The sequence below is a fragment of the Enhydra lutris genome, unplaced genomic scaffold (genome assembly GCF_002288905.1).
Source record: "Enhydra lutris kenyoni isolate GAN:26980312 unplaced genomic scaffold, ASM228890v2 scaffoldscaffold4, whole genome shotgun sequence".
NCBI lineage: Eukaryota > Metazoa > Chordata > Mammalia > Carnivora > Mustelidae > Enhydra > Enhydra lutris.
The window spans coordinates 18,854,170-18,879,068 of record NW_019154088.1 but is presented as its reverse complement, the minus strand read 5'-3'; the positions used below and the strand labels follow the sequence as shown (position 1 = coordinate 18,879,068).

Genomic DNA, 24,899 nt, shown 5'->3' with positions numbered 1-24,899 from the left:
GGACTTCCTTCTCTTATGCAGATTTTTCCACACTGGGAGGACAGATAAGGTATGTTCCACTAATGTTCCTCATTAAACCCACATGTGTGCCAGCAGTCATTTCCCTTTGTCTTGCTATCCCATGACAACAGATTGCATGTCATAGGAAATTGGAATGGGGACCTTATTTGGTTTGGATCTCTCTTCTCCATTGTTTAATTCCACATTCAATTTTTCATTCTAGGTCTGCTTTTTTTTTTTTTTTGCAGAAATATACTATGACTGAATATAGGAATAAATAAATGAATAGGTGTTATTTTTCTGGACTCATACACTTTTCTGAAGCACTTTGACCAGCATCCCCCACCCCCAGCATTCTATCTCTGGGATGAATGTACTAGTTATTCAGTAAAGATCCAATGACTGATGGGCCTGTATGTACCATAAATGTGTGCTCTCCATACCTTGTTTACCGTTAACCAAGTTCCAGTAGTGGCTTCCCCATTTCCTTTATTGCTGTGATGTACAGATACCTCCATGGGACTCTGTCTCTCTCATCCGTCAACCTAGACCATCTGTCCATTAAAACAAACAAATAAATAATCATTAAAAAGCTTCTACCAAGTGCCAGGAAAGGAGGTGTAAGGGAGCAGAGAAAGTTTCACATTCCCTGTTGTTGAATCTAGGGTTGGCTTTCAGAGGAAGCTGGATGTCTTTTCAATCTAATATACTCTGTTCTCTGCTACCATTCTTGTTTTTCCTCAAGAATGCAAAGCTATGGGGCATAACTAACTGGGTAGCTCAGTTAGTTAAACAAATCTCTTGATTTTGGCTCAGGTCAAACCTTTGGCAAGGTCTTGGGCTCCAACCCTGACTGGAGCTCTCCAGTCAAAGCAGAAAGCAGAGTCTGCTTGGGGTTCTCTCTCCCTCTCCCTCAGCCCATCCCCGCTTCCCCTTCAGCGCACAATATAAATAAGTAAATAAATTTTTAAATCTTAAAAAAAAAAAGGAATGCAAAGCTATGATGGCAAACTCTTTAAAGGATACCAGCTATTATTTTTTTGAGTATCAACTTTTACACAACTGTCGCTGTTACTCTTTTCATTTAAAAATGCAATTTTAAAATATTTTTTCTAAATGGGATCCATTAGATCTAAGAAGTAATGTTCTTCCCACTTATCAAACATTAACTGTGTGTCAGGCATTGAGTAATAGCTTCCACAGTCATTATTTCATTTACTCCCTTACAACTATCCTATGAAGGAGATGCCAACATACAAGGAAACTGAGAGTTTAAGCCATTTGCCCAAGATCACACGGCTAGAATGGGAATCTTTTGACTATTCCACAGAAACCCATCCAGCTTTTGTCAACTAAAGCCCCTGAGTTTGGCCACCTAGAAAAATGTTTTCTGAGGACGCAAAGTAGAACCGTACTTGTATTCTATGAAGCCCATACCTTCACTAAAAGAGGCAGTCATCAGGTAGCCAAAAGGCCAAACTGACTTGTTACACTCTACCCTACCAGCTGGGAGCAGGTCTGGACATCAGACAAGCCTGATTTCAAGTCGCAGCTCACTCACTCACTGGACATGCGACCACAGAAAATTATTTGCTCTCCCTGATATTCAGTTTCCACATGTATAAAATGGAGACAGCAATATAGGTCGGATTCTATGTAAATACCAACTTTCAGCTCTTTTTGAACCCCAAAAAAGGCATCTGCACGTGGTTCAACCCAAACTCTTCAGTAGGTCGCTGTACAGATTAAACAAGAGCGCACAGGAAACAATTAAATGGCACTTTTAGGTAGACTGTGTCCTCCTGACTTCATTTCGCTCACGTCAATATAGTCTGCATTTTCGGTGGCACTTTATAAACACAGAGGCTGGCCTGAAGTTACGGAAGTGCTGGGAGTTGATAATTCAGGAGACAGTATGACTGCATGGATGGTCGAGAATTAACCACCAGCGATCTCCCGATCTCCTGAGGCCTTACAGCTCCTGCTCAGGGCGTTCCCCCCCACCGCCCCCGTCGTTTTGTCTCTTAATTACTAAGTAAATTCACAAATACCTCTTTCTACAAAGTGAAAGGGTAGGCGCTTCGGAGCATGTGGCGCACTCCTCATTAACACGAGGTTTGAAAATCCCATTCTCCGCCCGAGTCCGGGGCGCCAAGGGGCGGGGCCGGGGCGGCAGGGTGTGTCCGCGGCGCGCGACTGCCCCGAGTTAAGCCCCCAGCTCCGGCCCCCAGCTGGGCCCGGCTGCGCTCTGCCGCCAGCCCGTCCCGCCCACGCGGGCAAGAAGCGCAGCCGGAGCGTGCGTACCTGCCGAGCGCTGTTCCCTTCCTCGCCAGGTGTCTGGCCCTGCCCTCGCTCCTCACGTGCATTATCTTATTTACTCCCCCACAACATTCCCGGCAAAAGGCAACTGTCATTTCCCCATCTGCCAAGTGAGGAAACACCTCAGGGAGGTTGAGTTTCTCGCCCAAGGTCCCGGAGCGGTGGACTCGGATTCCAGCCAAGGCAGCCTCAGGACTCCCACACAGAACCCTTTTTTTGTTTGTTTCATTTACGGGGTAGGGGCGCTTTTTCACCTCAAAAGCCAACCAACTTGGCCATCCGCAAGCGACCGCGCTCGGTCTCGCCAACCGGCACGACCTCACCGCGCGCCTCAAGTCCAGGGCTGCGGGCGCGGGGCGCGGGTAGGAGGAGCGGCACCGCCCCCGGGGTATTTAAGCCCCGTCTGGAGCCCACGGGGCCGGCCGCTCCCGCTCCTCCCAGCTCGCGCCTCCCCTCCCCCTCCCCGCTCTCTCCCCGCGCGCCCCCACCCTCCGCCCGGCGCTCGCCTGGCGCGCAGGCAACGGCCGGCGGGGCGCTGGGAGCCGGGCGCGGGCGGCGCTCGCCTCTGCGGAGCCGCCCCCCGGCCGCCGCCGCGCATTGCCCAGCCCGCGCCTCCAGCGCTGCCGCCGCTCGGCTTCCCGTCCTGAGTGTGCCGCGGTCGCCGGAGCCCGGACGCCGGCCCCGAGCAGCCCCGCAGACGGGCGAGCGGCTGTGGACGTCCGGCCAGCAGCCCGCAGCATGGATTCGGATTCCGGCGAGCAGAGTGAAGGCGAGCCCGTGACCGCCGCAGGTACCGAGGGGCCGCGGCAGCCCAGCCGGGAGGGCCGGGGCCGGGAGGAGGGGAGTCTGGGGCAGGAAATCGCGAGTATTTCTCGGAGCTGCCGGGCGGGAGGCCGATCCCTTCCAGGCCGGGACCGGGGATTGCTCCGCGCCGTGAGTTTGCTGTGAGGTTTTCCACTGCGCTTGGGCGCGCGGGAGGGAGAAGAGGTGCATCTGCGGGTGGCTCTCCGCGTAGCTGCGTCCTGCGGCGGGCTCGGGTCGCCCGGGCTGGGTGGGGGTGGGGAAGAGTTCGGGAAATCCGCGTCCTGTAGTTTGCTGCAGCGAGGGTTGCAACACATCTGCCCTTTGAAATAACTTTCTGTGCGCCGACCCTGTCCTCGAACCCTGGCGCCAGGGACGCTGCGGGACAGGTGACTCCGGCAAGGAAAGGACCCGCGGGTGGACGGGCAGGGGTCAAACCACAGCTAGTGGCTGCGGTTCCCGAGGCTGCTACACCAGCGGAGCAGAGGGGTTCGCCCATCGCTGCCCCACAGAGGCAGAGGAGGTCCCAGCGAAGAAGTCCGGGAACGCAGCCACGGAGGGGGGGGGGGGGGGGGGAGGGGTGGTGCTGCGGGGGCGCAGACGCAGGAATCGGGCTTCGCCTTTAAGAGTCGCCGCCGGCTTTTCACAATCGATAGTTATCGAAGCAATGGGTGGGTGCTTACTTTGGAAAAAATGAATGTCCTCCCCCGCCTCTCCCTGATACTGAGCAACAGGAGGAAGCCACCCACAGCCTTGGGTCGACTTACCGCTGGGTTCTGCCCGCCTTCACCGGTCGGCTCCACCTGCCGCCCACGGGTCCACGCACCGTAGAACTGATCGCCCAGCCCACCTGTCCCCGGCTTTCGACACCCTCGGGGGCCCTGAAGGCTAGCCGCGGCCGGCCGGCGGACTTGTGACCTTAGAGTTGACCCTCCTGTCACAGACCCGAGGTCCTAGACTAGTCCCCACTCTTCCCTATGTCAGGCCAGCATCCTGAGAGTGGGGACCAAGTGCCAGGAGGCACTCTCAGCCCAGGCGTCCAGGCGTGGGTGTAGGAAAGGCAAGCTCAGGAACCAGGCAGGACAGCGCCAGACGCTGTGCCAAAAGCCCTACATAGATGATTCCCCTACATCTGCACAGCATCTAGCCAGGTGGTTATTAGTTCCATTTTACAGAAGCCCAGAGAAGCTACGTAGCTTGCCCACGTCTCACAGCAGGGAGTAGCGAAGGGCAGAGTGATTCCCTGTCCACTACATGGTACCCCTCCGCCTCTCACAGGGCGGCTGTGGTCAACACCTTTGGGTGGGTGGAAGAGATGAGGCTGGTCAACAGGTAGGGTGGCATTACCAAGATGCCTGCATTGAGGATTCCTCCGTGTGTGTGTTTGAGTGTATGTGTAAGGGTCACCTCCTTTGTGCAGGTAGGTGTGGATATAACAAATTGACCTGAGCCCTTTGCCTACTTGTATGTTTCTGTGGCTAGGAAGCACCAAGATTTTGTATCATGCGGGACTTGTGGATCTCCTCATATCTGTTTAAAGTTCCAGTAGGTGTTTATGTATGTATCTAAGTCTATCTGGAAAGCTGGGGCAGGGTTGGGGGATGCTGACCTCGACACTTTACTGTCTCAAAATTCCAGGAACTAACTTGCTGTCCCCACCCCACCCTCAGGTCTCTTACGCAGGTTGATGTTTCAAGGAGAGGAGAAGGAAGCTTAGAGAAAGAAGAGGGAGGAGAAGAAGGGGGAGGAGACACTCCAGAGGAGGAGTTGGTGCTTTGGTAAAAGGGAAGGGAAGGAGTTCTCAAGAGTCCTGTTTCTTCTCCACCAAGTCTTCCCAGCCCCGGTTATCCCAGATGTGTGCGTGTCTGTTTGTGTCAGGCCCCTGCGCTAACAGCAGACCTTACCACTGAGGTCAGATGGGTCCCATGAAGAATAGGACAGCCAGCTCTATGAGCTGTCACCATGTGTTTGTGCCTTGCTGTTTCCTACAGTCATTTCTTCTTCTCTGTGTGTGCACGAATCTCTCAAGCTGAACATTTAATTGAATATCACAAGCCATTCTGCTAAATGGCATTCCATCTCATTATTCATAGTCTTAAACTATTTTTCGTGACAAAGCTTCAGAACTAGATGCTAATTCATTGCTTTGCTGTAGTTGCATCCTGTCAAATGGAAACCCTTGCTGCAACTTCAGATACAGGTTAAGTGAAGCTATGTTATCCTTAGGGGTTGACCTTTGTCTCCATACAGGTACATCTGTGGACCTGTATCTGTGCAAGCTGGATGTGTTTGTAGCTGGGGACAACAGAGAAGTGGGACTTCTTGGAGTATTCATTGTGTGTGTGTCTGTGTGAACCTACCTCTTGAGGAGTTAAGATATGAGGACTGCTTCTTCCTGAGTGGCCTTCCCTTCTAGAACTTGTAAAAAAAAAAAAAAAAAAAAAACCAGCCCTGCCATGAGATGTACCCTATTAAGGTCAAGAGCCTGTACTCTTGGAATCAGAAGGACCTAGGTTTCATTCTCTACCTGTTGGGCAAGTATGTTAACCTCTCCAAACCTGTTTCTCCATCTGTCGAATGGAGATAACAGTAGTACCACAAAGAGGTTGTGAGGATTAAATAAAATACCACATGAAGTGTTCCCGGTAATCTTTCAGTACATGGTAGCTGCTATGTTGATTATCACCTGACTGGATTATTTATTGTAAGAATACTGCTAAATAATGTACAGCAGTGCTTTATAAATTGTAAATCAGTAGACATGTGTAACACGTATTATTGTTATTATTATCATATTAATGTAATTGCCTGAGAAGGTTTGTTTTGAATTTCACTCATTCTCTCTGGGTGTGTGTGTGTGTGTGTGTGTGTGTGTGTGTGTGTGTGTTAGCTTGGTAGCTGGTTTGGGGGAGGTTATCTTTAATTTACCTCTTCTTATCCTCCTCATCTTCCAGCTCAAGGCATGAAGATGGAGACATTCAGAACTATTACCTTCACCATCCCCCTTTCCTCTAACTCTGGGTAAAGTAACACAAAGCAGAAAAGCCCTTATCCAACCCACTGGCTAACTTGGAGATACCCACTTTCATGCCATTTCAAATGAAACAAGAGGAGGTAACCCTTCCAACCAGTGAACCGTTTTCCTTCAAGGTAGCAGGAGGCCCAGGAAGTCCTCATCATTCCCCTTGCATTTTTACCCATCTCAGTCACCTTCCCAGTTGCAAATTGGCAGAAGAGTAAGAAAGTCTCCGAGGACAACCTACTCTTGACCCCTTTCAAGAGATGTTTCCAAAGATCTCCCCGGTGCCTGTGGTGCCCTCATCGAGCAGGACAGCCCTGTGCATAGTGGGTGAAGCGGGGAGATGAGATTTGTCTCCAGCTGCACTGTTTTTCAGGAAGCACAGGATGAGGCTTCTGTGTCATTCTGCTGCCTGAAACTCTACTCTGCCTTTCTGTCGTTTGGGGTTCTTTCTATGATTAGGAAAGAGGCAGGGTTTATGGAATACTGGATTCATTCCAGAGACCCAACTTGGCAGTCTATCATTTGGCAAACCCACCATCCATCTCTCAAAAATTTTAGCACTTGGTATATTAACTCGACAGTGATTAAGAATCTTTCCTAAGAAGCAACAAGCAAGTAAACATTAGCAGTGTCAGCTTTTTCTCTTTTAGGCCTGTAAAACAAAGACAGTCTACCCGGCTGAGGGCAAACAGGCTCCTTCCACTCACAGCTAGGTGGTCCGGGGCCGTCAAGCTGGTGGGGTTTCTTCACAATCCAGGCAGGTGCAACAGAAAAGCATTTCCAAGCAATGGAGTCAAGATATGGTAGGGAAGCTTCCACACAGTAAAGGAAATGGGAAGACAGCAGACCTCTAACCCTGCCTTTTCTATCCTTCTCATCACCTAGGTCCTCAGTGTGGTCCTTGTGAACAAAGTAGCAAGGTGGATTAGGCAGGTAGGGTTCAAGTAGGTAGGATTCCGTAGGTGTTTAAGAAGAGGAAAGGTGTTCCAGAAGTCAGACACCACTTGAGCAAAGGCCCGGATAAGCAGGGAGGTGACTGGAGTGGAGGGCATATTCTAGGGAATACTGGGAAATAAAGGTATTGGAGTGATGGGGAGGGCCACATAGAAAAGGATTCTTAGTGACTAGTCCTGATGGGGCCAGAGAGGACCCTGATGAGCTGACCGTTATGCAGAAACAGGACTGACTGAGAGCTGGGTTTGCAGGAACCGCATCCGACAGACACGGAGTGCGGGACTGCCTAGGCTTGGAGCACCGGTGACTGGGGTGGCCGCGGTATCAGGGCAAGTGGCAGCTCTCAGGTGAAGCAGAAGAGGGAGGATGCAAGTGCCATTTCTGAGAAGCAGACGACAGAAGTGCTGACAGACTGCATAAAAGCAGTGAAAGGAGAGGGAGAGTGGAAGAAGACTGGCATGCCGCGTCGGGGTGAGGGCCGGGAAATACAGAAGACGGACTCCCCGACCCACGCTTCCCAGCCAACCCCTTCTTTCCATCAGGCACTTAGCGGTGGTGTTTTGCTTACAGGCACTTGTCCGCTGTGAGCAGTAGACCATGCTAGAGCCCTAGCTTCAGGGGATTATGAGGTTCGGCAGTCTGTTGATTCTCATTGTTAGGTTCCTGGTGGAGACTGTTGGGTAACCCTTGTTAACTGACAGATTGACAGTGGATGGGCTGGCCAGCCTGGAACGGAGACCATCTGAGGATGAGGTACCACGTGCCTGTTAGTCACTGTCTTGTGTCTTGTTCCTGTTTGTGGACATTTCCAGGGGCCTCTGCCTTGTCCACACACTGTCTGTAACTGCTTTATGGGTCAGGACCTTGTCCTGTGCTTTCAGGTTCCTGAGATTTTATGGGCATAATAAATGAATGTGCATCTTGAGGAGCCTCCTGGGAACTCTGCACTGAGAGACCAGACAGCCAGAAACCTTTCCTATGCAGTGGAACTGCCAAAGCTTGCCTTCAGTGTTTTAAGATTTCTAATGCTGTCTGGGACCCTGTGTTGGGAAGTATGGGGAAGGCAGAGAGGTAAGGACACTATCCATTCTGGCTCCCAGGGCTTAAGATCAGATGGGGAGACAGGACACGTACAGAAATGGCCACAGCCTGCACCAGTGCATGAAGACAAGACTCCTGACCCCTTGCCCTGGGATTGTACCCAGCCAAATTTCTGTTGTCTTAATAACAGCCACTTCCCATTGTGTGCTTTAGGGTTATTCTGGTACATTCTCGTCTCTTGTCCTGGATTGTTAGCTCCCTGAGGGCAAGGATGGGGTCATTTTCACCTCTATCACCTCCCACTAACACCTTGGATCCTGAACACACTGGGAGGTGTCTGGCTGGCTGGCTGGCTGGCTGTGTGCCTGCATGGATAAGTGAAGACAGGCACAGCACAGGGATACTGCAGGTTCAGTTCCAGATCACTGCAATAAAGCAAATATTGCAGTAAAGGTAGGCCAGGGAATTTTTAGCTTCCCCAATGCATATGAAAGTCACATTTACACTGTAGCATAGTCTCTTAAGTGTGCAATTGCATGATATCTTTAAAAAAACAATTTACATACCTTTATTTAAAAATCCTTTATTGCTCAGGCACCTGGGTGGCTCAGTCAGATAAGCATCTGACTCTTGATTTCAGATCAGGTCATGATCTAAGGGTGAGATGGAACCCCACGTGGAGCCTGCTTAAGATTCTCTCTTTATGGGGCGCCTGGGTGGCTCAGTGGGTTAAGCCTCTGCCTTCGGCTCAGGTCATGATCTCAGGGTCCTGGGATCGAGCCCCGCATCAGGCTCTCTGCTCAGCGGGGAGCCTGCTTCCTCCTGCCTCTCTGCCTACTTGTGATCTCTCTGTCAAATAAATAAATAAAATCTTTTAAAAATAAAAAGATTCTCTCTTTGTCCCACCCCCCATCTCTTTCTCTCTCTCAAAAAAAATTTTTAAAAATATTTTACTGCTAAAAAATACTAACCATTATCTGAGCTTTCAGTGAGCTATAATCACTGATAACAGATCGCCATAACAAATGTTAATAATAATTTGAAAGTTTGAAATATTGTAAAAATTACCAGGATCTGTCACAGAGACATAAAGTGAGCAAATGCTGTTGGGAAAATGACACTGCTAGACTTACACCACCAGGGTTGCCATAAACCTTCAGTTTCAGGGGGGGAAAATCTGCAAAGCTCATTAAACCAAGTGCAACAAAATGAGGTATGCCTGTATGTGGATGGATGGATAGATGCTGTTGTAGGCTGTTTCCCCAGGAACTGGACTCTGTGATTGAGGTTGGCATGCACTGGGTTTATTTGGGGAAAGAGAGGGAAGGGGAGGGACACTGTATTAGGCATAGTGAGAAGCTGAGCTCCAGTGCACACCCAATAATAATAGCCTCCAGCTCTGGAGCTAGAACAGCCCTTCAGAACTGTTCTGAGTCAGCGTGAGGGGCCAGGCCTTCATGTCCCCTTATACAAGGGGATGAGATGTAGGCCATCTCGTGGCCAGATGTAGGCCATACCAAGGAACAGGGTGCAAACTTGGGTGAAGCTGTCCCCACCCACTGAGAGCTATCTACAGGCCCCCAGAGGCTTGTGGCATGCTTGGCCCTTCATTCTCCATGAGGAACCTGAGCAGGACATTGAGACACCCCATGCAGGTGGTCCCCAGAATTCTTCAGGAGTGTTTCATTAGAGAAGGCAGCCCTGTCTACCAGCAAAGCTCAGGGGATAGTCATTGAGCTGTAAATTTTACCTAGACCTCCCTAGGAAAATTTAGATTGCCAGATGAAGTTAGCCATTCCAGACCTCATAGCTCTGCACCCAGTTGTTGAGTCCATTCAATCTAAGAGGTATTGGCTGATCACCTGTTTCATGTTCAGAGTGGCACAGGGTGCTATAGTCACATAGAGAAATAGAATTCGATGGGACCCTACCCTCTAGAAATTTGCAGCTTTGTTGAGGAGAGAAAACACCCACCCAAAACTGAATCTACAAGACTGGGAGGCATCAGCAAAAAATGCTGTAGGGGGACGCCTGGGTGGCTCAGTTGGTTAAGCAGCTGCCTTCGGCTCAGGTCATGATCCTAGCGTCCTGGGATCAAGACCCACATCGGGCTCCTTGCTCGGCGGGGAGCCTGCTTCTCCCTCTGCCTCTGCCTGCCTTTCTGTCTGCCTGTGCTCGCTCTCTCTGACAAATAAATAAAATCTTTAAAAAAAAAAATGCTGTAGGATCTGGAGCAAGAGGCATTGTGGTCTGGAATTCTGGTGGTGAGCTTCATGGAGGAAATGGGCCTTGAGGGTAGCCTTGAAGGAGTGAAAAATTTAGATGGGGGTAGAAAAAAGAGAAGGTGGCAAGGCTGGAAGCCTGTGAGGAGCTTGGCCTGACCCAGTGGGGATCTCCTTAGATGACCAGCAGCAGAAGGGAGTTGTCATACTTAAAAAGTAAAATGGTGGGGGGCGCCTGGGTGGCTCAGTGGGTTAAGCCTCTGCCTTCAGCTCAGGTCATGATCTCAGGGTCCTGGGATGGAGCACTGCATCAGGCTCTCTGCTCAGCAGGGAGCCTGCTTCCACCTCTTTCTCGGCCTGCCTCTCTGCCTACTTGTGATCTCTCTCTCTCTCTCTGTCAAATAAATAAATAAAATCTTTAAAAAAAAAAAAAAAAAGTAAAATTGGGTGTCATAGTGGTACTTGTAGCCAATGTGTAAGTTTCTAGAGCTGGAACAAGAATATGTGTGAGTGTGTAAATATAAAGCCCTATTTCTTATGCTATTTTTTCCTTTAAAAATATGGCACCTGTTTTTTTATTTGTCAGCAAAACCAAATTATAGTCACACTTTCCATTAGCATTCTCCACTAACTGATTCCTTTTCCTCCAGAGTTACCATTGGCTCCTACTTGAATTCACATGCAGATCTCTATAAAGGCACTATATACATAATTTGGTTTTGTTTTTTGCAGTCACTTGGCTTGTAGCTCTTCATGTAAAATGCCTATGTAGGTGGGTGTTTGGGCTGTATTCTGTGCAAGTATAGAAATAAAGGATAGAGAAAAATTTAAAAAACAAGTTTTCTCTAACAGCCTGATCTAAGGAAACATATGAGAGTGAGTACCCTTTTCCCCACATATATTAAGGTATGCCAAAAAAAACTATTACTTTTTTGTACATCAGAGATGGGTTTGTTTGTTTATTTGTTTGTTTGTTTTTAGGCAGTTGCGTGGTCCAAATTCTGATGCTGCTTTCAAACAGTCTTCACGTTCATATTGGCTTGCCTAAACATCATTGCCTGGGAATAAATTTGAGCCTGTTCATGGAAAATCTCCTAGTGTGCAGACTATAAAAATGGAAAGCTTGGCGGCACAGAAAGTGCTAGACACACCCTAATAGAAACCAGTATTTTGTAACTTGGCTCTCCAGAAAAAAAGAAGAAAAAAAGAAACTTTGGTGGTATCCAAATACGGGTTTAAACTGTTGAAAAACCCCAGGAGCAGCCACTGTCTTGTAGGTTCTCTTCTCAAAAGTAAAATATGCTTTCTGTGAAACTGTTCTAACCATGCAAGGAAACATTTTGGTGATACATAGTTTTATGGAGATTCCTAATTGATATTTTTATAGTGGAGGCCTCCTGTTTCACGCAAGGGAAGAAGTTCTGTCACGGGCTGTTCTGGTGAGCACGCATGTCCAGCAGGTCTGATTTGGGGTCTGTGGGTTGTGCTGGGAAAGTCAACAGAAATTTCGGTGTAGAATGTGGGAGGGAGATGATGGGGCCTTCTGCAGGGCAGGCCTCAACAGCGACTGTCTACCAGTGTGCTTCCTTGGTTTCCTTAGGATAACACTGACACAGCAAGGGAAGACTGGGGTTGGGGTTATAGAGGAGAGGGCATGGGGTTTAAGAAGTTGTGGCAAATATCTAACAAGATAAGAAGCTGTGAGGATGCTCTTTGCCAGCCAGAGTCCAGTCCCAGAGGGCTAGTCCTAAATGTAAAATAATAGTGATGTTTTGAATTTTACTCATTTATTTCACATTAACTAAGCACATACAATGTATTCAAATCTGGACTGATTATTTATGTGATATTGAACCCTTATACCAGCCTTCTAGGATATGTACTAGAAATAGCCTCATTTTATAAACTCGGAAACTGAGGCACAGAGAGGTTAAATAACTTGCTCAGGAATGTGCATCTTGTCAGTGGATATGAAGTCAGGGGAACTCCAAAAATAGTGCTCTTGTACAAGGTAGATTAGGTAAAGTTGTTGGATGCCACCAGGCTCGTTTGTATCCCCCTCCAGCTCCCACGGGGCCTAGAATCCTGACCATTAGGTTCCTTCATGAGGCTCCTTCTGGTAGGACGTGCCATCTCCAGAAGGCCCTGTGTTAAGCACCAGACATCACCTGCACTAGCCCAGTTGCACATTGGCAAGGACTGGCTGGCCCAGATTCCTGTTCTAGAGCTGGTGAAGTGTGGTTTGGGAGGGAGATGGAGAGAGGGGCACCAAGCTCCTACCGGGAGAGAAGGTTGTAGAAGGACCCTGAAGCCGTGCACCTCTCCAGACCATGGGACGTGGTGGGTGGTGAATATAGCAAACACTAGAACAAGAGAAGGACTGAAAAGCAGTCAGGAGAGGTGCTGAAGACAGACAAACATTCTTTTTATCAAAGTGTACTTAAGCTTACTGGGTCCTCAGGCATTTTTTTTCCACTCCAGCATTAAATCATCTCAGATAAAGAATTCCAAGGGCATGGTAACCCATTGGATTCGAGGATGAGCAGAAACCCAAGGATGAGCCTGCCTCACAGTGAAGAGAAGTTGAGATTCAGAGCTTGATTATTGGGGTTTGGGTGTCCCTGCAGTCTCTTACTTGCTGCTTTTTAGTAACATTAGTTTCTGACCAAAGGAATGCAAGCTCATGGTAGAATATGTGTAAAAATTGGTACAAAAAATCGGTACAAAAAATTAGATTGAGCCCTAAGAATAGATGTGCTTTTCCGAAGCCAAAAAACAATCCTGAAAAGATGCAAGGGAACTTTCTTAGGGGAGGGAGCAGTCTTTTTAAGAGAACAAAAGCCCCCCCCAACGCAATGTTTTCTTGGGGACATTAAAGCCTCTGGTTATACTGCCAAGCAGTGTCAGAACCAGAGTTGGAGGCCAGATCCTCTGGCTCCTCTGTCCTTCCCAAAATCATACATAATTTTTAGAAAAGGATCAGAGTTATTCTGGATGTTGTGATATCAAAGGGACCCCTGCTCTGTGTCCTCCCAACACCCTGTCCTGTGTTCTTGCCACCCCTTCCCCACCAGGCACGTCTGCCCAGAACTCAGGCCACCACAGACCCACACTAGGCCTTACCCTTCTGCATGGCCCCTCCTCCCCTTCGTCAGAAGGGCCCTACACAGAGCCCTCAGAAGATTTTCATGGTTTTTAATAGCCAAAAGATGTTTACTGGGTTTTATAGATGCCCAGTGACAATTGCAAAGGCTAATCTACTTTTGAGTTTAATATTTACTGGCTTCAGGAAAAGATTTATTGACTTCTAGTTCTCCAGTTTGATTTTTATCTGTGTTTAGATTGGCTGTTTTTGTAAGGAAACAGGGAAATTTGTTCATCTGTGTTAACCTCTCTACCCTAGGATTTAAGGGTATTCATATTGAATGATTCAGTCTCAGTGAAACAAGGCAGGCAGAGTTCAGTTAAAACAGAGTCAACTTTGAGAGAGCCCAGAGTAGGATCCAGTGGGAATTCAACAATAATATCTTGGCTTTTTTTTTTTCCTTTCGAATTCTCTGACCATATGTAATCCTGGTTTTCCCAAACTCTTCTTCCATTGCTCCTCCTGTGTCCATCATTAATACTTTTTTCCTACACATGTCTCTTCAGGCTGAGCCCTCAGCCTGGTCTTTTCTGACAATATACTTTCATTTGGGAGAGACTATTCATTCTAAAGGCGCAAGACCAAAAATTCCCCAAGCTGCAGTCTCGCCCAGTCCTCTCTCCCAAAAAATCCTGCCTTTCAGGGCATCTGGGCCTTTCCTCCTCACTGGCCAGGAGGCCCCTCGTCTCAGCACCTCCACAACCACACCATTACCTCTCCCTCAGCTTTCCCCAGGTTTTCTGTGGCCTCCTTAGCCACTAAGTTATTCGGAGTGAAACAACGGTAAAGGCAGAAGAACAATGAAATACCCTGTACACTTGAGCCACGGCAAAACCAGGACATGGATAAAGCAGGAATTATTATTCTCAGTTTACAGATGAAGATACAGAATCAGAGATTACCCCAAATCACAAAACAGGTGCTGAATTTTCACTATTAAAAACTGCACCTCCACCCCCACCAAAATGAGGGCAGCGGCAAACCTACGTATCCAGCCTAAAAAACAACATTCGGTCAAATAGCTACTGAACGATTAAATACATAACGACATTTCCACAATGCAGAATATTATTCAGCTGTTAAGAAAAATTTGGGGGGCGCCTGGGTGGCTCAGTGGGTTAAGCCTCTGCCTTCGGCTCAGGTCATGATCCCAGGGTCCTGCGATGGAGCCCCGCATCGGGCTCTCTGCTCAGCAGGGAGCCTGCTTCCTCCTCTCTCTCTGCCTGCCTCTGCCTACTTGTGATCTCTGTCTTTTAAATAAATAAATAAAATCTTTTAAAAAAAAGAAAAATTAATTTGAAAAACATATAATAATAGAGGGAAGAGTTTGCAGTATCATGCATAATGAAAGCTTGATAATCTGTGATCTCACTTGTGCTCCATACATGCATATACACACATATTATATGTACATATATTTACTTATACACACACACGCCCCTATACATACATATACATACTCTCGTTTTTATAGAGAAAAGGGGAAGAGTCTCCTTTACACTCATTCACATAAACTTTTTTTTAACTTTTTAACTCTGGAACAGAATTAACCATTCTATATGATGAGTTTATGGGTAATTATAATTTCCTTCTTTGTACTTTTCTTCCAGATATTTCACAGTGAATATGTATAACTTTTAGCAGGACATGTTAATTTAAAAGCAACAATCGAGTAAGATCTGGTGGCCTAGGCCACTGCTCATCCTGTGGGCTTTCTTTTAGTTTTGTCCAGTTCCCTCCATCTTCTTCCTCGAAAGTAGTTCTTCCCTCACTTCCCTGTGATCTTCTTTCCCCTCAGACAAGTCCTCCCTGAGTCCCTCTCAGGGCTTCTTCTGGTGGGGGGCATGCTCCAGGCTTCTCAGCCCTCTTCCTGCTCACCCACTGTCCGGGCTGTGGCCCTCCACTCTCCCTGGTGCATCCCCAATCTGGGGCCACCTGGCCTAGCCTTCGTGGGCCCTCATGACATGAAGAGGAAGTGTGGGCCGTCAGAATAGGTAATGAGTAGGTAATGAGCTCATAGATTTGGGGTTCAGAGTCCGGCACAGGGTACCAGAGCCTCTCAAGCCAAATGCAATGCTGGAATGAGCTTGCTGACTCAGCCATCTTGGCCCCTGAACGTGGCCTCACTGATGCTAACTGACTGTCAGTGTATGCAGCTGGCATGACATTTCTCTATCCCTGACCTCTATCCCGAATACGAATGACTATGACTTTCCACTTTTTCATTTACACATTGATTTTGTGTCTTTATTACTTTTACAATTAGAAAAAAAAGAGGGGTGAGCATTTAAAACCCTATTATAGAAGGATTTTTAGCTTTTAGGAGGTACTAGTCTACTGCCACCATTGGTCTGCCATTCTGAAACAAAATTATTATTGAGGAGCTGTATGATATTAAATATCATGTGTATCTATTTGTGTGTGTGTGTGTGTGTGTTTCTAATGGAATTAGAAATTTAACTGAGGATTTCTTATGCAGAGGGTTTCTTGGAGCTGAAAATAAGAGACATTGTGGCCCCAGTGTTCTTTACTGCCTCCCTATGTCCACCTTATTCTACTCTAGCCAACCAAATAGGGTTAGCCCAGTCAAGAAGCTTATAGGAAACAGAAGTGCTAACCATTTCGATTCACCTTTATCAGAATTTTTAACCTAGGATTTTGTCTACTTTCTTGGTTTGTAATATACAAAATGATTATTTTTACCTCTTTTCAGATATAAAAATATATATTGACTATGTTCACCCTCCAAGAAAACTTCATCCTCCCATTTAAAAAAAAAAGTCACTTAATTTTCCCATGGAAAGCAATGTCAGTTCTTTATTAAGCAGCCATATCTCCTTCTTATCAATTGCAAGTGAGTGAATATGACCACTGTGATTTTTAAAAGAGAGATCAGGGAATAGGAAAGGCAGAATAATCAAGATAGGAGTGAGTTCTTAGAGAAAGTAGGCATTTATGCCAATAATGGATGATACATCCTAAGACCAGCATTTGTAGTAAGCACCCAGGAATTATCTCCAGAAAGCTGTCACCAAATACCCCCATCCCAGGCTTTCCTTCACCCCAGGAGGGAGGTCAGTGATGAACTGAGGCATGGGTGGGATGAAGATGTCTGGTTCCAAACATCCTTGGGTTTTGTTTGTTTCATTTTTGGTTAAGAAAAAAAAATCACATAAAAATAATTCTGCCAAATTGTCATAACTCAATGAGAGAAACTGGAGTCTAAGTCTGAAGATAGTTGATAATTAAGGGGCAAGATTATCTTAAGGCAGCCTGGAGGCAGACAAGAATGAAGAGCAGCTGGTCAGGACATCAGGAAGTTGGGTCACATGGCAGGGAGGCCAGAGGGGCAGGGGTCGCAAGAAGGGCCACTCTCTTGAGTCACTAGGCCTGCAGCGGTCCTGCCTTTCATGGTTGCCCAGCCTTCTTGGACCCCTTCACCTGGAGGATAGTACCTCTTAAAGAGTCCAACACTGAGAAAAGCTGGCTCCCCAGCAGCAGCCTCCTGACCTCTTACCTCTTGCCATAAGCAAGTCTCACTCCTGACCTGTCCCCTTCTGTCCTGTCTCCCTGACCCCAGATCACTATCTCATCCTTAATGCTCCCCTTCCCTGCAGCCTTTCCCACCCAGGTGCATCTCTCCATTTCCTCTCCCTGGACCCCCCACTCACCTCAGAAGCCCTCCTAGGCATTAGAGGAATGAAGGCAGAGGAAATTCTGAGACATGCGGCCATGAGTGGTCATGAAACAAAGATTTTAAGCTTCCAGAGAGAATAACCAGGCCCTTTTACCAATGGACTAGTTTTCCAACTAGCAGCACCAAGAGCTAAACAACAGTGGTACAATGCCATTGAATTCTCAAAGCAAAGGATTTCCCAGGTAGAGTTCTGAATCGCATCTGCATCAAACCATCAGTCGAGTGTGTGGATGGAATAAAGTCATCGTAAGACACATTAAGTGTCCAGAACATTACCCTACCACTTTCCCTTCCTTAGGGAGCTGCTAGATCAGGAGTCAGCCAGCTGAGGCCCCCAGGCCACGTCTGGCCTGCCACCTGTTTTTGGATGGCCCATGAGCACTTTTACTTTTTCTTTAATGGCTACATTTAAATGGCTCTATAAGTACCCAGATATATTTGCCTTTTGGCCCTTTGCTGTCGGGCTCTTTCAGGTAGTTTGCTGATGCCTGTGCTGCGCAATGTGTTCCACTGAAACGGGGTGTAAGTTAAGAAAGAGGAAGCCATGAGATAGACACAGGAGAGAAGGGAAGAAGGATGGAAGGAGCACCAGGGTGGGAGCCTAGCGGGGGCTTAAGAGGGAGAGGTGCCCAGATTTGGACCAGTGCACCGAGAGCGCCCCAGCAAGTCTCCAAGAAAGAAAATTAAAGTAAAAGATGAGTTGATGTGTCTGAGCCCATTGAGAACGTTGTATTGTGCTAGGAACTTTGGGAGTAAATTAGTGCTAGGCAGATAGAAAACCAACCGGAAGAAAAACAAGGCAGTGTTTAACTCCTGAGAAAATAAGATGAATAAAAAAGGAAATGCAGTCATGGAAGCGATAGAGCATACATGAGTCAGCTATGAACGGTATCCAAGTCACAGTAATGTAAATCACTGAAGTCTGATTTAACCAAATATTATAAACCAGAACTAAATGGGAAAGTGGAAGGAGAAATGAATGGGGGAGAGCTAATTTCTCAGCTTCCATAAGAGGAAGTTAAAAGCGAAGTGGAGGACTAACAGTATAAGCATGTAATTTATGTCTTTAGGTAAACATAAAGAGGTAATTTTTAGTTGAAATAGCTAAAAGAGTTTGAAGTGTTTTGCCATGAAGAGCCAGCATCCAAAGTGGGCCAGAAGATGCTGCATTTTGGATAAGCCCTAGAGTGACCAGACTTTTAAAATAATGTACCCATATCACTTTGAAAATAGATTTCTAAAATAATAAAAAGGAAGCGTGACTGGTGAGCTGGAGGAGTGATGTCCTGGCAAGCATGCCCAGGTGGGAAAGAAGCTCAGTGGGGGGGTGACCTCAGGCCCCTGGTTGGAGGAGACAGGCTTCAGTGTCCTGGGGCCACACTGGTTCTGATTATCGTTACTTCTCCTGACCTAAGTGTGAAGACATTTCAATAAAATGTCAAGACTGATAACCACTTGCTCACGCAATGAATGTTCTCTGGGTTTCAGTCCCTGGCTGGAGCCATGGGATGACTACATCATGATGCCTGCCGCCCAGCCACTCACAGACAGGCGGCACATGACGTCACTAATCCAGCTGGTGTGCGGTGGCTCTGCACTGGGATGCGTAGACTAGAGGGAAATGTGGTGGCGGGGATGCATGCTCAGAGGTCAGAAGTCCTTCTGTGGAGCCTGGCTGGTCAGATAGGAATCGGGAGGAAGGGGACGAGGGAGGCACCCATGTCCAAACCAGGGAGCAGGACGTGCAGAGGCGCAGAGAGGACCTGGGAGTGATAAAGCCTGGTACTGGGAGACCTGGGTGTGGCCGGCAGTCGGGAACTCAGAGTCTAGAGAGAATGAAGCTGGAGAGGGGAACAGAACATAGATTCTTGGCCCTGCAAGCTGGCATGCCATGATAGAGCCTGTCCTTGTCTTCCCCCCCACAACATTGCTTCCTGACTTGTCACTACTGGTTTTTTGAGGTTTACATTTATTTGAGTTCCTACTATGTGTCAGAGACAGAACTGTGGACACAGCAGACAGGACTCCACTTCTACAGTTTGCAGTGGACAAACCAGTGAAATCAGGCAGGAGGTTCTTAAATAGGCCCTGTGTTGGGGGTGGGGGGTTCTGGCTAGAAGGACTGTTCAGGGGAGGGGTGAAAGGGAGAGCAGCACAACATGTTTGCATTCAGGTAGAAGCTGCATAGAGTAAAGTGTGCGGGGCTGGGGCAAGGATGAACCACTTTCTCTTTGGGCAGAAAGGTGGGATGACAGGGAAGTGAGACCTGGCAGGAAGAGCTGGCCCTGAGGGTTTGGGCAGAGCTCCCATTGGCAGCTATGTCAGCACAGCGCAGCCTGCTGGGGCTGGCAGTCTGTGGCTTGGTCTGTGGGAGCTGAGGCCAGCACAGGGACAGGCCTCGGGGAGAGTCTGCCGACCGCCTGTTCTGTGGTGACCACAGGCTGTGGTCTGATGGAGGAGGCAAGGGCCCCAGGAAATTTATGGAGGGGATATTCTGGAGGGAAACCACAGAAAAGGAAAGCTGGAGTCTCCAGCGTCAGTGCCCTGGGTTTTTCAAGGAGAGAAAAAGGAGGCATTGCATTGCTGAAATGGGCAGTTGCAGAGCGAGAGCTCAGTGGATGAAGGAGAATCTGAGAGAAAGGAGCCTGAGAACCCAGCCTACGGGTATCCGCTCATATGTCGTGTATGCTTGGTGTTGTTCTTCTATGGACTTAAAAACTCCATTTCTGATTCTGAAGAAGTTAATATAAAATTAGCAGAATCATCTAGTCCAGCTCCCCTGTTTAACAGACCAAGAAACCAGGAAGGTGAAGGCTTGGGCCCATGATACGCAGTGAGCACAATGGGGGCAGTGGGGCAGCCTGGGGTCGGCCTCGGTCCTCCACGCCCTGCTGTCTGCACAGTGACTGGACACAGGGACAGGGGAACAACTCCATGGTCACAGCTCTGTATCCTGATCTCACAGGACGGCCATTGTCAGCATCTGGGGGTGACCACACCAAATGACTTGATTTGAAATGGTAAAACAAATCATTTAGAGACATATCCTGCCATGGGACAAGTATGGAGAAAGTTTAATTTAGAAAGGAAGCCTCAAAGAAAGACACGTTTGTGTGTAACTTCCAGGAACACGAGTTCTCCACAACTTGTTTGGTTCCTGAGTGATGTGAGTGGGACCCTCTTGGCTGACAGCGGTTCTGTCTGAAGAGGGGTCCCAGCTGAGCCCAGGAGTCCAACCTTGGAGACTTTGCAGGTGAATGAGAGACCTGCCGTCTCACCTCCCGTCTGCAAACTCCATTCCCTGACATGGCCTTTCCCCTGGGCCAGAAATGACCACGGCCCCAGTGGATATCCCGAATGTGGTCTGACTTACGTCTTAGATTTCAAATCCATGGACAAAAAACAAAAAACAAAAAAACGCCACAATTACTACTGAATATATGTAAGGGGTATTATTAATGATATATTACATGTGCCCCTTTCCTGCTGTTCCGCTTTCAGATTGACTGAAATCCAAAAATGTCATTGTACAATATTTATTATTTCACTTTAAAAAGAAAAGTAAGTAGAACATTGAGCAAGGCACTGTACCATCTGCCAAATCATCTCCCATCTAGAAGTACCTTCTGGTTTCTTCTCCCTCATGTGTTCTGACCTCTCTAGTACAGCTACTGTTTATTTATTTATTTTCTTTTTTATTTTTTTATAAACATATAATGTACTATTAGCCCCAGGGGTACAGGTCTGTGAATCGCCAGGTTTACACACTTCACAGCACTCACCATAGCACATACCCTCCCCAATGTCCATAACCCCACTACCCTCTTATTTATTTATTTTCTTTAAACTCACTAAGCTGTGTTAATCTAATCACAGCACCTTCCAAGAGCCTCATTCCTTTAGGCTTACCTGCCCACTATCTCAGGCCATTATTTTGTTTATTTTTTTTTTCCAGTATAGACTGGAATGTGTTCCATCTTATTGCCTGATTTTTTTTAAGGTTTTAGGTTTTATATCTACACTCCAAACTTGAAGAATTCCAAAGGCTGACATTTTTATTACATCAGTCTGTTTACTAATTTCACATATTACCAAGTTGGCATCCTCCCATGGCTCTGAATGCGGCATCCTACTGGTGTCCTTGTTAACAGTCTGCTGGCCTGAGCCTGGGTTTTCAGCACCTGCTATGGAGAACAGTGTGGGAGCCACCAGCAGAGAGGGGATCACCCAGAGAGACAGATGTGGCCCATGCTACTGTGATCCCCAGCAGCTCCTGGGTGTTAAAATATCGAGTAAGCCTGAAGGGATGTGAATGGGAAGGCTCCGGGGGTGGCAGGAGGGTGGGGGCTGCTGCCATGGAGAGAGAGCTCCTGCTGGAGTTGAACACAGAGGGTGTGGTGGGCAGCACCGCTGGTGCCCCGGGGGACGCTGCCGCGTGCAGGGGTGCAGACGGGCAGGACCCAGCTGGGCCGCACAGGTGACTTTCTGGGACAGGCAGGGCATGAACTTGTGCAGAGCTCAGAATGTTCAGCAGGTACGCCATGCCTCTGCACACCGTGCCAGTGTGGATCCTGAACAGATAGACTCTAGGCCTCAAAGAATGAGAAAGAGCACTCTACATCATTCAATCGGTTATTCGTTTACAGACATTTATTGAACAACTTGTACGTGGCAAATGCTGCCCTCATTGGGAGGATACACAAGTCCTCTGAGCATCAGTCCCGGAATAACTCCAGTGCTGCACTGGAAAAGGACCACACTGGACATGGGTGCGAGCATGGGTGCGAGTGTCCCCCGTCCTGGAAGGACGTGAGTGCCGGAGAACAAACCTTCACTGCCCCTCTGCCGCCTGGGCAGGGATCCATGGGATTCTGTAATGGGCATGGAAGACCAGGGCAGCTGGGGTCAGGGCACTAGCCCCAGAGGAAGCCCACTGAATTTCTGGTACTGCTTGGCTGTCACCTGCCTGTCTTCAGCCATTTGGGCTAGGGCAGAGCCATCCATGTGAAGGGATGAGCTGCCCTTTGGAGTCTGATTTCAACGTGTCCTCTAACGTCCAACAAGCAGGCATCTGATGGGATGAGGTGGATGGAGCCAGGGCTTCTGTGGGAGGTGCTCCTCCTCGGTGTCTCCTACCACCTCATGGCTTAGGAAGGGGCAGTAGAACGGACTCCTGGATGTGCAGGTAGACACCTTTGGACACCCTTTCCCCCATCACACACCTGCTGCTGGTTATTTGTTACTTTCTATAGGTTAGAATATAGGGTTCCTTGATCATGTGTCTGTGGATATGAAAGTGTGTATGCCTGGGAGAGTGTTTGGTAGAATATACACATGGTGACTGTGACGCATGGAGGGGTTATGGGAGACTCATTTTCTTCCTTTAGTGTATGCATCTTTTCTGACTTTTCTCAATACTCATTAATCATTTTTTGTAATAAAATTGTTAAAGAAAATATTTTGAGAAATATTTTATCTTAAAATAGAACAAGGAGAACAGTATTGAAAATTATACCTGTGGATAGTGTTAATTGCTTTATTCCTGAGAGTGACCCATCATTCACAGCAGCTACCTATTTTGTGGGTGCTCTAGGGAAAGAAAAGAAAAATCTAGAGACCTTAAAATAAATGTTAAAAAAAATCGTAAGTATGTGTTGATTTTAGGGGATTATTGCTCTTCTACACATGATAAACATTAAAAGAAATTGATTCTCCACTCATCCCCAGTCTCAAAACACAACACTTGTCACAAATGGCTTTATGGGTGAGTTTTACTAAACCTTTAAAAAAGCAAGGAAGCTACACAATCCATTTCATGAGGCTAGTTTACTCAAACATCAAAATCAGACAGGGACTGTACTAGGAGAAAGTTATAGTTCAATCTCACCTTTGAACATAGTTGAAAAATGCTGAATACAATACTTACTATGGAATTCCTCAGTATATTATATGTGTGTATGTTACATACATACTTATACACTATACTATATATAATGTACATATGTAATATGCATTATGATGAAGGAAAGGCAATGATGATTTAAATCAGAAAGTCATTTAATAATTGGTTAGATTCACATGTTAAAAGGGATCAACCATATGGGGATCTCAATAGGTACAAAGGAAGCATTTGATAAAATTAGATACACATTTCTACCTTCAAACAAAGCCTTACTAGCAAAACTGGAGCAGATGGAAGATTCTTCCACTTGATAAGTGGTATCCATCAAAAACCCATAGCAGAGATCATATGTGGCCAGGGTCAGGGGTGGGGAGGATTTTAGAGGCAATTCTGGTAGTTGAGAACAAGACAGGGATGCCAAATAGCACCCTTATGATTCAGCATTACACCGGAGGCCCCCAACAGTGTAACAAGGCAAGAAGAAGAAATGGGAGGTAGAAGAAAATCATTTTGTGCTGGCAATGTAGTTGTCCATATAAAAACATCTGAGAGATGCTACCGAAAATCAATTAGAATTAATTACAGAACTCAGGAAATTTTCTCAATTAGAGATAAATATACAGGAATCAGTTGGATTCCTACATATCACCAACAACCATTTAGAAACTATAATAGAAAAAAATTATACTTGCAGTAGCAACCAAAACCATATGATACCCTGAAGTAAATCTGACAAAAGATATGCGAGAATTTCACAGGAATGACTCTTAAAGCATTATGGAAGGACACAGATCTGACAAATGGAGAGATATATCATGCTAATGGATGGGAGGCTTGATAGCATAAAGATCCCTGTTTGCTCTAGGTTAATATAGCATGTTCATGGCATTTGGTCAAAAGATCCTTAAATTCATGTGGAAGAGTAAAGGCAAGAAGAGTCAGGACAATTTTTTTTAAGATTTTATTTATTTATTTATTTATTTGAGAGAAAGATAATAGAAGAAATAGAGTGCAAGCAGGAAGGAGGGAGAAGCAAGCTGCCCTCTGAGCAGGGAGCCAGATGCAGGGCTCGATTCCAGGATCCTGGGATCATGAACTGAGCCAAAGGTAGAAGCTTAACCGACAGAGCCACCGAGGTACCCCAGTCAAGACAATTTCTAGGAAGAATAAAATGGTGGGGGGAGCCTTCCCTGCAGCCTATCAAGATTTATTATGAGTTCCAATAGTGAATACGGTGTGGTGCTGGTACTAAAATAGTTTAGTAGAACATAGTACAAGACACGGGCCTGTTGTAATTTGGAAATTTGATAAGAAAAAGGTGGCCCAACGGGTGAGTGGGACAAGGATGAACTATTTGATAAATTGAATAAATTGTGAGGAGACAAAGGTACCTCATGCAGAATGCAGGAATAAATGCCAAATGGATTAACGACCTGCAGGTGGGAAGCAAAACCTTTAAACTTCTGGAAGATATATGAGATTCACTTCCCACCTCGTGGCAGGAAAGGATTTCTTAAAACAAGATACAAAACCCACTAACAATAGAGGAAAACATTGATAAATTGGACTGTATTAAAAATCTTAACTTCTATATGACTAAAGACACCACAAATAAAATGAAAAGGTAATGCTACAGACTGGAAGGAGATGGTTGCAACTCATGTGACCAGCAGAGGATTAGAGTCCATAGCATACTAAAAGCTCCTGCAGGGGAGCCTGGGTGGCTCAGTCGGATGACCGTCCCATCTGCCTTTGGCTCAGGTCATGATCTCAGCGTCCTGGGATTGAGTCCCGTG

The 24,899-nt window shown here is 46.9% G+C and overlaps 1 protein-coding gene across 1 annotated transcript in view; it reads left to right on the top strand.

Annotated features, from left to right (window-relative positions):
- Positions 1-3,016: 3,016 nt before the first annotated feature.
- LOC111140313 (TNF alpha induced protein 8 like 3) overlaps positions 3,017-24,899 on the top strand; it is a 35,690-nt gene continuing 13,807 nt past the window's right edge. Inside the window, exon 1 of the mRNA XM_022492598.1 lies at positions 3,017-3,109. Within this exon, the coding sequence (XP_022348306.1) occupies positions 3,058-3,109 (52 nt within the window). The 5' untranslated portion in view covers positions 3,017-3,057. The remainder of the gene's footprint in view (positions 3,110-24,899) is intronic.